Source organism: Oryzias latipes, chromosome 4 (genome assembly GCF_053564925.1).
Source record: "Oryzias latipes strain Hd-rR chromosome 4, Olatipes_Hd-rR_3.1".
NCBI classification, from domain to species: Eukaryota; Metazoa; Chordata; class Actinopteri; order Beloniformes; family Adrianichthyidae; genus Oryzias; species Oryzias latipes.
Window position 1 is genome coordinate 31,653,719 of NC_136240.1, and position 15,666 is coordinate 31,669,384.

The 15,666-nt window shown below is 37.3% G+C and overlaps 1 protein-coding gene across 2 annotated transcripts in view; it reads left to right on the plus strand.

The window, feature by feature from the left end:
- Positions 1-14,411, plus strand: part of gabrg3 (gamma-aminobutyric acid type A receptor subunit gamma3) — a 222,792-nt gene extending 208,381 nt beyond the window's left edge. For both annotated transcript variants that reach the window (XM_023954495.2, XM_023954494.2), the window contains exons 6-9: positions 1,080-1,217; positions 2,823-2,975; positions 8,172-8,371; positions 11,755-14,411. In XM_023954495.2, the coding sequence (XP_023810263.1) occupies positions 1,080-1,217; positions 2,823-2,975; positions 8,172-8,371; positions 11,755-12,036 (773 nt within the window). In that variant the 3' untranslated portion in view covers positions 12,037-14,411. The remainder of the gene's footprint in view (positions 1-1,079; positions 1,218-2,822; positions 2,976-8,171; positions 8,372-11,754) is intronic.
- The last annotated feature ends 1,255 nt before the right edge of the window (positions 14,412-15,666 follow it).

Genomic DNA, 15,666 nt, shown 5'->3' on the forward strand with positions numbered 1-15,666 from the left:
GAATCAAAAATATGTATTCCAACATTTTTATTATCGTTATTGTTATTAATACTGTATTAAGGCAGCAATTGTTTTTAGCTAAGGTGCTATTACTAATGTAATGCTGTAGCAATAAATGAAAACAAAATGTGTAGGAATGAAAGCCCAGAAAGCTTAGATGGATCGGCATAAACTAAATAGGGGTGAAGCTACTAATGTTACTCAAATTAAAAGCTCGTTATTTTGCAGTGATTAAATACACTTGTATTGATGAGTTCATAATCTTTGTCAATAATGATACTTATATTGACTCAAAATTTGGGGGGGCAGCACCCCCCTTGCTCCCCCTTTAGCACCGCCCCTGATTTGCCTGTTTCCCTGTTTGCAAAACCTGCCATCTAAATGTCTGATTGCTTCCATCTCTGACACTTTCTTGTTGAGAAAGAAGCTGAAGAAATAATTGCAACAATTCTCTTTGAGTAATCCATTTATTTTAAGTGATTTCCCCTCTAAATTTATGAAGTGTCACAATTTACTTGGTTAAATTCAGATTTATCCTGTAACATATTATTATTTTATATTAGAATTTGACCAAAACATAATGGAAAAACCACAAGCATTAATGTTAATTGAGTTCATTCATCGAGCGTGTTGTAGTTGAGCGATGTCTTTTCTCAGCATTCGTGTGACAGTTAATTTAAAAACTTTCACACGAACTTATTACCAAAGTGAGCATGTTGAGGGCTTTTCTAGCTGCCTTTTCAAAAGCTTTGGATGGCTCTACAGAAAATCACAGATGGAATCATTAACCTGTTATCAACCTCCTGTGAACTAGACACCCCCGGGCTCTGTGTGCTTCTCTGAAGGTTAGGCCCAACATCAAGATAGATTCACTACATTATTGAACCAAAACTTTAATTTGATCTTCTTTTATTTTCCCTCTTTCTTTATTTGAGTCTGTCCTTTTCATTAGCTAATTTTCAGCACAGGACACATGTTTCTTTGGGTGGCTCCTGGGTCTACCTGTGCAGGGGGTATCCATCACCAGGACGTGCCATGTCGCCCTAGGGGTCACACACATATTATCTGTGTATTTGCAGATGGATACCCACAAGATGAGATGATTTACAAATGGAGGCGGAACTCGGTGGCAGCGGCTGACCAGAAGTTGTGGCGTCTGTACCAGTTTGATTTTATGGGCCTGAGAAACACAACAGACATAATAAAGACAACAGCAGGTACAGAAATCCTCTAAAAACACAAATCTGCTGAGAGGATAAGGGTAACTCTGCAAAAAACGTATTGACTTGTCCATTAGTTCATTGTTCCAGCACACATCGTGTGTGAAAGTCCTAAACCTGAGACGCTCAGAGAGATTAGAGATTTGTGGATTTTGAGATTAGACTCGTGGTATGGTGGTATATCACAGTTCACCTTTTACAGTCTTGCTGTTTTTACAGATTTTTTTCAGCACAACTTTGCATGCTTTCTTTTTTTGTGTAACAGCGCATTGTGTTTTGCTCCCTGATTAGCTGTTGATCCCTTCATACAATCTCTTCCATTCTTTGACTCCTGTTCAGAGACGGGGCACGTTCAGCCTGCCAGAGGCGCATAGAGAGTTACAGCAGATCATCGTTTTCACTCTATTACGTTGGACTCCTTTTTCTGTGAGGGTTTGAACTTTAAAAGTTAGGTAGAATGGTGAAAATGTTCATTTCTGTCTTAGAAAACGGTGTGGTGAGGAGTTTTACAGCCTAATAACATCTGTATCCCTAATTTTCAGATTTCACCTATGACGGGTTATTTAGGTGAAGTGACCGCTGTGATAAATGAGGGAACACTGAAAAATGTTTTGTGTACATTTTTTGTCACTTCAAAATTGTCAACTGACAATCAGAATCATTATTAGGCAAAAGTGCATCAATTGTGTTTGCAAAATATATTAGATTAGTATCTATAAAAATTGTGTAAGTATTCCTGAAACTGTATCTTTTAACATTAACAAAAGAAAAAAGCAATATAAATCCACTTTCAACATATATTGAATTTATTTTGCCACAAAGAAACCCTGTTATAGTCTAAAACAGAAAAGAAGCTTTAAGTGCCTGAAATAAAAAAATCTGTCATTCCTTATTTAAACTAGAAACATTTTGACCAACTGAACCATTTGATACAGAGAGAAATAATTCAATCAATAAATAATATTAAATGTAAATTGATCTGAAACATGAACACAGCAGCACCAATATATCTAACGTTTTTAGTCTGAAGAAATAGATAAAAACATTGTGCTTTTTCCAAGCACTGAGCCGCTGTCACCACCGCCCCCACGTTTAATTTGCGCACCAGACAATTGCCCGTATTATCTGTGCCTAAAACCGCCACTACCACGCGCCCCCCTGGCATCACATCGTCGTGCCACCCTATTTGAGAAGCACTGCATTATACTAATGTTGGAGCAGCTCTGCACTACCACTGCAACTTTTTGTAGTTCATCTTGTCACGCGCATCATTTGGAAGTCAATATTAGTGTCCTTGTTGGTGTCTGCACAACTCCATCCATCTGTTTCCGTTTAAGGGACAATTTAGAGTCACCAATTAACCTTTGAAGCATGTTTTTGACCTGGGGGAGGAAGCTGGAGTTCCTGGAGAAAACCCACACAGGGGCTGCTAGTTTACAGCCCCTGACAACACCAACCTAACAGTACCATGCGAGAAAAATGGTAAAGCTATGCAGCCGCACAGTTTAGGCCAGAAGTCAGCTCAGATGAGGAAAACAAATCAAAGTGCTGTGATTTGTTTTTTATTTTTTTATTTTCTTGTACTGTTTCTTTCCTCTACAGGAGACTACGTGGTGATGACGGTTTTCTTCAACCTGAGCAGGAGAATGGGTTACTTCACCATCCAGACCTATATCCCCTGCATTCTGACTGTGGTTCTTTCTTGGGTGTCCTTCTGGATAAAAAAAGATGCCACTCCAGCCAGAACTGCACTAGGTACAGTTAGTTTTGGCAACTGAAGCCCTGAAACAACTTCTGAACATTTGATTTGCTCTTTGTCCTCACATTTTGCCTTGGATTTGTTTTATCACACCAGTCTGCATAGATATTTGCTTGTCATTGAGTGTGCTTCTTTTTTTTCTTTATCTGTTTTGTTGTTCCTTTTTTTGTGCTCGCTCTCTATTGTTGTGCAGTCCACTGGAGTTCTGTGAAGGTAATTCATTTGCATTTTATCTGTTTTGTTTGATGATTTATGATCTAAGTGGGGTAATGCCTCATAATCCTGCTTCCTCAAGCTTTCTTAAGATTTGAACAAAAGAAATCTTGACTTGTTAACCCCTACAAAAAACAAAAATGTAAAAAAAAAAACAAAAGGCATCATCTGTTTGAATTGTAAGATTTTACTGCGCAAATACATTTGTGGAACAACAAATTACTTTTTCATTCATTTGTAAAACTGCCAAAAACTAATGAAAAAAAACACTTACTTTAGTCAATTTGCTTCATTCCTTGAACCACTTTCCATCTTTGAGCATTTATCAAATCAAATCAAATCAACCTTTATTTATATAGCACTTTTTCGACAACAGATGTCACTCAAAGTGCTGTGCATAAAATACAATAAAATTTAAAAACTAGATGACAAGACAAACCGTGCGACAACCCCCCCCCCCCCCCCCGCAAAAACACACACACACATCAATAAATAAATAAATAAATAAATAAATAAATAGAAGAGTGATAGAATGATAGAATGTAGAGACCAGGCTTTGTCCTGAGGGAAAACGATAGTTTGGGGACATGTCCACACCAGCAACCCCCCAACCCAAGTTCACGGAGTACACTACCACAGAACCCCCCAGATCCGATCAAAAGAGTCAGACCCAGGAGATCCCACTGCAGCGACCCCGCTCACTGAGAAGGGTCAGTCACCGATGTGGAGGATCCCTCAGAGGAAAACACAGGAGTTACAAATATAATGTAAAAGGAATAAAATTAAAATATATATAAAACATAGACAAAAAACAAATAATTACATAAACCTTAATTGGCATATGAAATAGTAAGAGCGACTTAAAAATTAATAGAATAAATAAATAAATGTATTTACATACACATATAAAACTAGTTAAAAGAAAAATAAATTAATAATTAAAATATTTAAAAATAATAATAATAATAAATGTAAAAAAAATAATACTAATAAAAAAAAAAAAAAAAAAATAAAATAAAAAAACAATTAAAAATCCTAATATTCAATTAAAAGGTAAATTAAAAAGGTAGGTCTTAAGCCTTCCTTTAAAAACATGAACAGTCTCTGCGGCCCTGAGGCTCTCTGGGAGGCTGTTCCACAGGCGAGGTCCGTAAAAACTGAATGAGGCCTCGCCGTACGTTTTTGTTCTAACTTTTGGGATAACCAAAAGGCCGGTATCAGAGGACCTCAGGGTCCGCGAGGGCTCATACTTTAAAATCATGTCAGATAAATATGAAGGCCCGAGACCATAAAAACATTTGTAAACCAATAAAAGAACTTTAAAATCAATCCTGAATTGCACAGGGAGCCAATGCAGCGATCTTAAAACTGGTGTAATGTGTTCCCGCCCCCTGGTCCTCGTCAGAACGCGTGCTGCTGAATTTTGCAGCAGTTGAAGATTTGCTATTCTTGTTCTGGGAAGACCAGAGAGCAGGGCATTGCAATAATCTAATCTGCTGGTAATAAAAGCATGCATTAGCACCTCTGTACTGGCAAGAGAGAGAAATGGGCGGACTCTGGATATATTTTTTAGATGATAAAATCCTGTTTTTGTGATGTTTTTAATTTGTGGGATAAAATTCAACTCAGAGTCAAAAATGACACCCAGTTTCTCACACACTGAGAAGTTTTGTAATTCTTTAGTTTAGATAAAACTATCTCTCTCTTGTCTTCAGAACCGATCACTAAAACCTCTGTTTTGTCCTGGTTTAGCTGTAGGAAGTTCTCCGCCATCCATGACTCAATGTCTAAAATGCATTTTAAGAGTGTGTTGACCGACTCTTCATCATCAGGAGACACAGCGATGTAGAGTTGAGTGTCATCAGCATAGCTGTGGAAACAAACGCCATGCCTCCTGATGACGTCCCCCAGTGGCAACATATATAGATTAAAAAGTAGTGGGCCTAAAATTGAACCTTGGGGGACCCCACAGTTGATGTCGAAGACCCTTGAGGAGCAAGTATCCATACTTACGTAAAAACTTCGATCTGTGAGATAGGAATAAAACCACTTTAGTACAGTACCAGAGATGCCCAAACCTCTCAGTCTGTTGAGATTTAATTTGCTATATTCTCACAGAAATATTTTATTTGGGTTTTGAGATTTTCATGTTAACATTTATATCAGAGTGATTGTTTTGTCTTTAGTGTGTTTTGTCATCACACCTCCACCTCTGTGCTGGACATTTGTTTGTAGATGTTTGTGCTTGCTCACCTTGTTCTTGAAACACATTTTTTTCCCATGAATTGAAATCAGTATTTGAAAAAAATATTTTTGGAATCACTTATTTACTTTTTTACTACTGAAAAAAATTTTTTTTTAAAAGCTGTTGTATAGGTGCGGTAATGAATGTCACAACCTTATGAGATGTGAATATGTGAGGGGATCTGAACGCATATAAAACAAAGGTCAATCTATGTCACAAAGCTCTTGGTATTGTATGCCTGTAGGATAAAATAAATAGTGCAGAGTGGTTTTTCTTCAGCTCCCCCTACTGATTGAAGAAAGAAATATTTCTTAAATTTGTGCCACAACTTTAGGAAACAGCCGGCCAGAGTAATCATAATGGCAGGCAGTGTTTAACGGGAAAAGTGTGAAATCTCTGCCTGAAATGGATGGGACCGGCTGGTTGCTATGGCAATGAGAGAAACAGATCATTTCTGTATGCATTTACTTTCCATTTTTAGCTTCCACCAATCTTTAAACCTTTCCAAAGAGGAAATCAAAGGGCAAAATAAAATAAAATATATTTTAAAAAAAATTCTGCTACAGTTGATAACTTTGTCCTCATCATCTGTAAGCTATGCCCTAAAGATAGAAGCAAGCCGCATTGCAAGTAATTGACCCTTGGATATCGGATGATGCATTGATCTATATTTTTTCATAATAATCCTGGTCAAACGACTTTTTATGTTATTAAAGGGTAACTTGCAACAAAAGCAAAATAACTTGAATTTTTAGGAGTGCTCTGAATACCTGTAACAGTTTGATTTTTTGAACGTGAAACACCTTCTAAGGACAACAACTGCAAAAATCCTGTAATCCATAAGGTCAAAAATTTGTCAGCTAGACAAGCAGCTCTGCCTTTCTGGAGGTTATCACAGTCTTTTTGGTCTTTAAGACAGAAGAAGGAAATTCATGATGGCCCCTCCACTGTTGATTAAGTTGTTTACCAGATCACTGTGCTGTGGCTCTTCCTCATCTTCCCCACTGAACTTCTGTGGGTTACAGAAGTCTGATTTGTAAAATCCAACAAGTGAGCAAAATCCCCTCCTTTGATATTCTCTTTAAAGATCCAGTCCAATGACACTGGTGTTGTTGGTGTTTTAGCATATTCTTGTGGTATTTTTCTGAGGAAGGTGGACATATATTAGTTGTATGGAGACATGGGCTGGGAACTGTGTGAAATAAGACATCAGTGTGACATGGTAAGACTATGGAATAGAGTTATTACTATGCCTGACAAAAGATTGACTAAACATATAGTTAATTGGAGTTTAGCATGTAAATCCTCCTGGAGCGAGCAGATACAGAACATTTCCACAGAACTAGATCTTCAGTATATTTTTAGAATCAGTCTGATCTGCAATATCAGAAAATTAAGAAGTGAATGTTTTGAGTTATATAAACTGAAATGGAATACTGATGTTTTATGTAAACCAAAATTAAGAACTTGTATTTTGATTAAAGAAAGTTTTGGTACAGAACTTGATGGAAAACCTGTGCCCAATGGAGATGTGGTATTCTGCCACTAGCTTTAGAGACGTGACGATTCCATTCTGTCCCTGAAGAGAATCGTGTTTGTCCCCTCTGTCACCTAAATGAAATAGAAAATGAATGCCAGTTTTTGTTTTACTGTCCCATCTATCACGATCAGAGAAGTCAATTGTTCTCTGGTTTATTTTTGTTTGATATGTCAAATGAAGGCAGATTGAAACATTTGTTTAAGTTTAAAGTGTTTAAAACGGCAAATTCTTTGTTGAAAGCTTGAGAACGCCATAAGACCTTTTATTTAAAATGATGGAAAACCTGTCTGTCTATTGTTTGTGTCCTTGTAAGTCCATGTGGGCTGGGCACCTTTGATGCTTGACTCTAAAATAAATCGAAAATCAAATCAATCAAAAAAGGAAATTAAGCTTAATTGCATTTCTGAGTATTTCTTTATTCAAATTGTTGTAAATCAGGAGCACACAAAAGAAATGACTTTGAAAAAGGTTTTATTTGTGACATAGAAATTACGCTGGGTAGGCCACAAGCTCCTTGCACCAACAGTCCCACCCAAAACCCAGAGGAGAATTTCTAATAAACTACTGCAGCTCTGCAGAAACTATATCCTAGAGTAGGCCACAAGCCTGTTTTTTTTGGTAGCCTTACTTTGGCAAAAAAAAAAAAGAAAAACCGGCATAATCTTATTTAAAAGACCACTACGAAACAATTTACAATCGATAAAAAGATACTTGGAGTTGGGCTTTAAAGTTAGACAAAAACCTTCTTTTATGGCAGAAAGTAGCTCAATCTAGAGTAAATTCTAAATAAACATAAATGATGAAGTGCATTGCTCCAGTATAAGTTTGCCCACCATAATTATTAATGATGTTTATGTTTTGCTTGTAGTACTTTATGGAATAAAGTTGAATCTACCACTGTACTGCTACTTTCTAAATGATTTAAAACAATTCAGGGAGACAGAAAAATGTCAGATCATTTAGAATAACAAACATGTGTATTTCAGGTTTTTCATAATCAAACAGCTGAATCCTTTTTACATGATCACTCAAATAATAACTATTTTGGTGTGCATGTAAACATGCTTCAGTCCTAACTCTTATAATTTAAAGATGAAGGTATTTAAGGTGGAGCAGTTTCCAGTTATCTGTATTTAAAGCCTAATCTGTTTGGTTTTGATTGTTTGTTTGTTTTTGCTTTCTTCTGCCCTGCAGGTATCACCACGGTTCTGACTATGACCACCCTCAGCTCTGTAGCCAGGACATCATTGCCCAGAGTGTCTTACGTCACCGCCATGGACCTCTTTGTCACCGTTTGCTTCCTGTTTGTCTTTGCGGCGCTGATGGAGTATGCAACTTTAAATTACTGCTCGTACAGCTCTCAAAGACACAGCTCCATGGGATCCAACACAACGGTGAGTGCTGTCAGATTTCTAGATCTGTTGGACATGGTTCAAACCCAAGCTTGTACCTTTGTGTGTGAAGCTTCCTGCTACGCCCTAAAACATACGTTTGAATAAAATATTAGCATAATTCCTCCAAAGGACTAAGGTTTAGTATTTTTACGTGTAGATGATTGTTGTCTTTTTTAATATGTTGCTGCACATTTGCATTTGATAAAAGCAAGACTACCAAATAAAAGTGGTACTAAAATTCCCAAAAACTCGTCAGTTTTGTACATGTCCTGTTCCCCGTCCTGTTTGGATTTTTTTCCCCGATGGTTTGGGGGTAAATTATTGGATATACACCCTTCCTCTTTCTGTTTACTTCACTTGTTGCTGATGATTGTTTTATAGTTGCAGCCACTAATGTGTCCTTTCAAAAGCATCAACTGCAAATGCTTGTTTTTTAAATTTCTGTGCCTCTTTGAAATTCTCTCTGACCCCCACCGGTAGAGGCAGACTGTTACTTACCTTCTCATGAAAGTGGTGATGCTCATCACCATCTCCTCACACTCAGAACATCAGAGTCAAGCTAAAAGAGCATTTCTTTGTGGCTTTACGTGTAATATTATGGGTTTGGACTGGATTAGAATAAAACAGTCTGACAGACTTTCTGTATATTTTCTCCTACGGCACCATTAAGGACAATAATTGTGAATTGGTGCTTCATGCATAAGAAAACTCAATTCTGCAGCTTTCTGAGTTTCAGGCCCCACATCATCTCAGGTTGGAGGAACATAATATTATGTCTTCACTGTTGATTTCCCTTCAGCCATGAATGGGTATGGAAGTTCTCTGTAAGACTATCACAGCGAGGCCAACACAGACCAGAGGATTGCCAAAAGGCATCAACTCAATCGTTGGAGTGGGTCATAGATTTGGTTTATGATTATGGATGAGTAATTCCTCAGATGGGCGCCTTGGTCATCCTCCAAAATAAAAGCTGGCGTCAACAGATGGCAGCCGTCAGTTTGGTGCATGGCAGTCTTTTCTGCTCAGATTCTCAACCAGTCTGCCTCCTGACACAGAGTAGTGATGACTTTTGTTCAGGGTCCCAAACCAAGCAAAGGACCACAGGCTTGCTAAAAGAAATTTTTTTGTTTGTTTTTTTGTCTTCTGGATTTTTCATTGTAACTGGTTACTCTTTTCCTTTAAGGTAACCATATATGGACCACTGCTTGATCCCATTATGGATCTGCAGGAGGCTATTTAAAATCTCCATTATGAGCCAAGAAGCATTTTTCACCCTGAAAAGCTCACTAGTCCATCAGTGATTCACTGATGCCTCGTTTCCACTTGGTGGTCTGGTCCAGTCCGGTCCAGTACGGTCTCATTTAGAATGGTCTAGGCAATTCAGTTGAGTGTTTCCACTTAAAATCCGACCACCACGGCGCATGCAGGGTGAAGCTAACAACAACAATGGATATTTTCCAGCATCTAATTTTTTCCACTTGGTTTTTGGTATACAAAGCATTTAATGTTGTTTGAGAGCGGGCTGCAAAGAGAAATACTGCTTCTTTTTTGGAGCTGTCTTTTGTCGTAAGGACGTTTAGCCAATTTACATGTTTTAACATTATTTATGTTTCAACCGGTCCATTCCATTTTTATATGGACCTACAACCAATGGGGGCCCAAAAATGGTACGGTTCTGTTCGGCTTAATGGGTCCATTTTATAATGGAAACGCTCAAAATACTGGACTGGACCAGACCGGAACTTACCACTCAATAGAAACAAGGTATTAAATACCCACTCAAATGAAAATGGTGTTTTTTTTTGTGTTTTAACATGTTTCTGATGACTGAGGACATATAAAGAGAAAAGTAACTTAAAAATTGTATTGATGAGTATATCTTTATTTATGTGAATTAGAACCAGAACCACAAAAAAAATGAAGTTTGAAAAATATTGTACTTGTGAAAATATGCTGGGCGGTGCACAACCTCCCTGTTTGGCAACGGAGAGGAGAAGGAGGGGCAGAGTTGCTCTGCAACAATGGTCCTTTCTACAACTTAGAGATGAATTTCTAACAAACTAATTAACTAACTAACTAACTAACTAACTACTTTTGCTCAGCAGAAGCTATGTGCTAGAAAAGGACAGGGTTTTATATTTAGACTAAAAAAACGTCCATAATCACAACTAAAAGACCACTGGGAACGCTTTAACAATTGATCAAAAAGAGCTGCAGTAGCTCAGATGGTTGAGCAGGTCAGCTAATGATCGAGTCAACTGCTGTTGTGTCCTTGGGCAAGACACTTGACCATCCGTGCCTCCAGTGTGGCTCCACTGGTGTAGGAATTCGTCCCCAAATGTCCCGGTGATGGTCAGAGGGACTGTAGGCATGTTCTGGCAGTCACGCCTTTGTCAGTCTGCCCCAGGGCGGCTGTGGCTACAGAAAAACAACCATACCATAGGAGTTTTACAGGTTTGGGTTCCATCAGCTGGATGTTAGCATTATTTTGAGTCTAGTGTCACATGGAATTGTAGAAAGTGCAGAGCTGCTGGACTGGGGAGCTGTTTTCTGGTGAAATATAATTCACAACACTGACTTCGTCAGATTTTGACTAAATATTTCACAATGCCAAATGTGAGGTTTAGTGGAGGAGGTATAATGCAATGGGCTGTGCAGGTTTCTCATTTTGCCGATGGAGAGTTTAAATGATTCAAAAAACAAACAAAATTCTTGGTAAATCTTCCACAATAACTACCGGTAATCAGATCATGGTTAAGTAATTTTGTTTTAGGGGAAATTCAGAGAGACACAACCTCAACCTCACTGTGTAAATTTACATGAAATAAAAAAGGAAAGATTTGAGTCAGGCTTTCCCATCTAACCTTATTGACTAAACAAACTGAGACAAATTTCCTCGAAAAACACCCCAGTATGTAAGAATTGTGAAGGTTTTTGTAGCTGCAGTGGTGAAATCAACTCAAAATTAAAGTTTTTGAATTTGAATACTCTGTTAATCAAATCTTGTCAAAGTCCCTTTCCAATTATTGTTTTATTATTTTTCATTGCTACAGGCTTTTCCTAAGAGCATTTATTTCAATCTGCTCCCGATGCACCACAATATGAATAAAGAAATACTCAGAAATGCAGTTTTATTTTTTTTTTTCTTTATATATCTTCTCCATCATGAGAAAAATGCTACAAGAACATGGTAAAAACACCAAAAACTCTATTTTCATTGGAGTGGGTCTGTAAAGGTCAAACCTTCCACCATGTGTGCACTTTGGAGGTGTCATTGTCCTTTTTCCTGTAAAACACGCTTGTTTCAAATATAATTTCTTCTATTTTTAAATGTTATGTGTGGCTTCTGTTGCTGTGTCTAAAGAAAGGTTTGGTTTTTCCAGAACTACTCCGCCCTGAATGTGAGACCTCCCCCACACACCATCATCGCGTTAAACAACTCCCTGTACTGGCAGGACTTTGAGGACACTTGTGTCTACGAGTGTTTGGACGGAAAAGACTGCCAGAGCTTCTTCTGCTGCTTTGAGGAGTGCAAAGGAGGTGGGTGGAGGAAAGGACGGCTCCACATAGATCTACTTGAACTGGATGCATACTCAAGGGTCTTTTTTCCCACCTCCTTTTTGCTTTTCAACATTGTCTACTGGGTAGGTTATCTCTACCTTTAGTGAACAATTTACTCCAGTTTTGTTTTTAAAAGCAGGATGAAGCTATTGTTTCTTAAAAACACTAAGTACTGTAACACCAAGTAAACTTTTTCCTGTCAAGCCTGAGGCAGTTACCTGGATTTGAAGATGTTTTTGTGAGGACACGCGGGTCATTGTCTGACAAGATTCTGCCTCTGTGACTTCACAATCTCTGCTGAGTTCCTTTATCTGCTGTACACAGCTGAACAAAGTGAGAATGAACCGTGTTCTGACTCGAGACAAAGACGGAAATGTTCACTGCAGACTTGTTAGTCAAAAAAACTGCTTCTGTATAAGGAGTCTTTCTTTACAGCCATCAGTCAAACCCAGTTCATGAAAATCCAAGGACATTCAAACCATTCATAGTGCCTTGCTATGGAGAGGTAGATATTATCTGCAACTATAATCAGGGAATTATTATTTATTAAAGATATCTAAGCTTGGCTTTGACCGGTGATGGCTGCATTTGTTTAAAGTAGTGGGTTTGTATTTGTTTAAAGAAAACAAAAAACTTATTTTCCTTATTATGATTAATTTACTTATTCAATAATACTTCATCTCCACCTTTTCTTTAAAGTTCTGGTTGGATTGTCAAGTAAACATGTTCCCTCAAAGAAAGTTAACTCTAACTGACTGGTGTTGACTGGTATAATTTTGTATATTTCATTTAAAGGTACTTGTGGAGGAACTGCATGTTGTTTTTTATCCAATTAGGACTAATTAGAGGCAGTTAAAAAAAGTCTGCCATTGAATGTATTTATTTTATGATCAAAACCAGTTCTGCCTGATGATGTTCAGGCTATTTACAGTCCCATAATGTTGAAATCTTTCAACTCAAATGTTTCATGCATATTAGTCTAGGAACCAGGCCTAGACTTGTGGCCTTTAAGATCAAAACCAATGAAGTGAGACTGAAGGCTTCTCGCCGCGACTTTATCTCTTGTACCATTGTTGACGGCAACAGAAAGTTCGCTCATTACAGTACAGCTTCTCCTTCTGTTCTCTTCCAATGCAATACTGAGTTACAGTAAGACAGCAAAGAGGTGAAACCAGTACATAAAATCCAAATGCATTCTATAAAACTGCTGAAGAAGATGACGGCCATGGAGAAAAACAAAAAAAGGAGTAACTCTGACTAATCTCAGAATTGTAGCTTTGATCTCAGAATCAAGAATTTGAGATGAAAAATATGACTTTAAATATGACATCTGGACCAATTTTTAAAATTCAGACTCACATCTCAGACTTTTGACTTTTTTTTTCTCGTAATTATAGGTTTAATCTTAGAATTATGATTTTAATCTTCGAATTCTGACCATTTGTAGCATTGAGACTTTAGGCCTTTAACGACGACATCTAAACGACACACGCTCTTCGACATGCCATATCTCTTTGACTGTCCTCAAAGTTACCGTGAATCGATGCGGTAAAAGCAGCCTGTCATATATCGACTTTGCAGCAAAATGCAACACTTTACGTTCGTATTGTAATTACTAATGCAAAGTGTTGCATATCCGTGCAAGGCTGCTTTTTTCCGTTTCCGAATCCACTGGAATTGTAGTTATGGTCTAAATGGTTGAAGAGTTACAGTAGCTCCGGTTAAAGGTTTAATCTCAGAATTCTGATTCTTATCTAATTTTGACTTTTATCACTGAATCTTGTCTTTTCTCAGATTTCTGTTTTTTTTTTTCATTCCAAGGCAGAAGCCCGGTTAAAGTTGGAATTCTGAGGAAAATGTCTCATCACTCTTTCTGTTTTTTTATGCCCCTAACTTTCCTTCATACAAAACTCAGGTTACAAACATAACATGAACTGGCAAATGGCATCATAGTTCTTTAATGTATTATATGTAAAGGTGATCTTTGCCTCAATCCGTTTTAGACTTGTACTTGACTGCTTGACTTGTACTTGACCACTGACACAGAAAAACAAGGTATTCTGGTAGTTCTAAAAAGAACTTTTTATTCAACAGTCAAGTTTTTCTCTGCAAAGTACTTAAAACATTTTACTTTGACTATACAATCATGTTTGTCTTAAAAAACTAGTACAGATGAAATTTGGTATGTAAGCCGCTGATGGCACCAAACACGTCTTTCTTTTGTGGCTATGTAGTGACGCACTGATGAGATAGTTATTCTGACTTGTTTACATGTGATGCTGCTGCAGACTATTTCTATTTCCATGTTTCCAAGCATACATATACACTTTAAAAAATATATTAAAAAGTAAAAGAAAATGTGTCCATCGACCAAACAAAGAAGTTTATCTTGTATTTTAAATAGAATCGTGGCATGTAGATTGAAGTACTTCAAGCCTATATTGTAATTATGATGATTAAAGACTGTATGAAACCTAAACTTTAGTGTTTTCAGAAAACTAGAATTTCCCACTAGACTAAAAAAGAATGTCTTAGCCAAAATAACAGGTTACCAAACACTATGCCCATTTTTCTGCACTCATCGCTTGATTGGGCCTCTTTTTGCTTGAATAATTGCATCAATACTCTGTAGCATGGAGGAGGTTATCAGCCTGAGGCTCTGCAAAGGCATAATGGAAGTCCAGGTTGCTTTGATAGCTGCCTTCAGATCATCTGCATGGTTGGGTCTTATGTCTCTTGTATTTTTTTTATCAAAAGTACATAGATTTTCTATCAGATTCTGGTCAGGAGAGTTTCCTGGACATTCAAGCTCAGTAAAATCCTGGTCAGTGAAGCAGCTTTTGGTACCCTTGGTAGTCTGAGCAGTTTCCTATGAAGTAATATTTGTGCAACTAAAAGTTTTCAAATAAAAACTTCCTTAGCTGCAAACAAAATGTACAGTTTTAAACAGTAACTTTCTCATTCACACGAAACGCTATGTGCTTGCAAAATCTCTGTTTGGTTAGAACATACATACAGCATATTAATGTCATACAACAGTTTTCAGAAACGTTCTCTAGAATCTGCTTTCTTTCAGTCTTAATATTTGTGTTCACATCTCTGAGCTCAACAGTACAAATAAGCCTCAAAACAAGCTAATCACAGATAAGTGGGTTCATGCTGATTGGTCTAAATTCCAACCAATCAAACGTCTTTGCACCACATTCAAGGTGTTTGGAGGCAATCACTGGACATTATTGATGTAACGACTCATTTTAACAAGGACTCGATTCATATTATAATTTGTGGTTGACGATCCAATTCATAGTTGATATTGGTTCATTTTGAATGACCCACTGACCTAAAATCGATCCAGGACATCTTTAGCCAAAAATTCAACCAGTGTGACTCAGAAATAAATAATTGGGTACTGAACAGTGCAGGTCACGTTTTCCAGATTCCTTTGTTTTTTTTGGAAGATAATCAAGTATAAATGAAATATGTGTACAAAAAACAAGTGAACAAGTATTAACGACAAATCCATTAACATTAAACACTTTATTAACATTAACATTTTAGTTTATAAATCCCACTTGTCCAGAAGTCAAATCTAGACAATCCCACTTGTTTTTCCACATCCAAATAATCCAAAGAAAATATCATTAAAATATTCCAGCACACTGTATGGTCGCATGTCTTTGCTAAATTCAAAGGGTTTCCACACATTGGACTTGAATGATGGATTGATCAGTTTT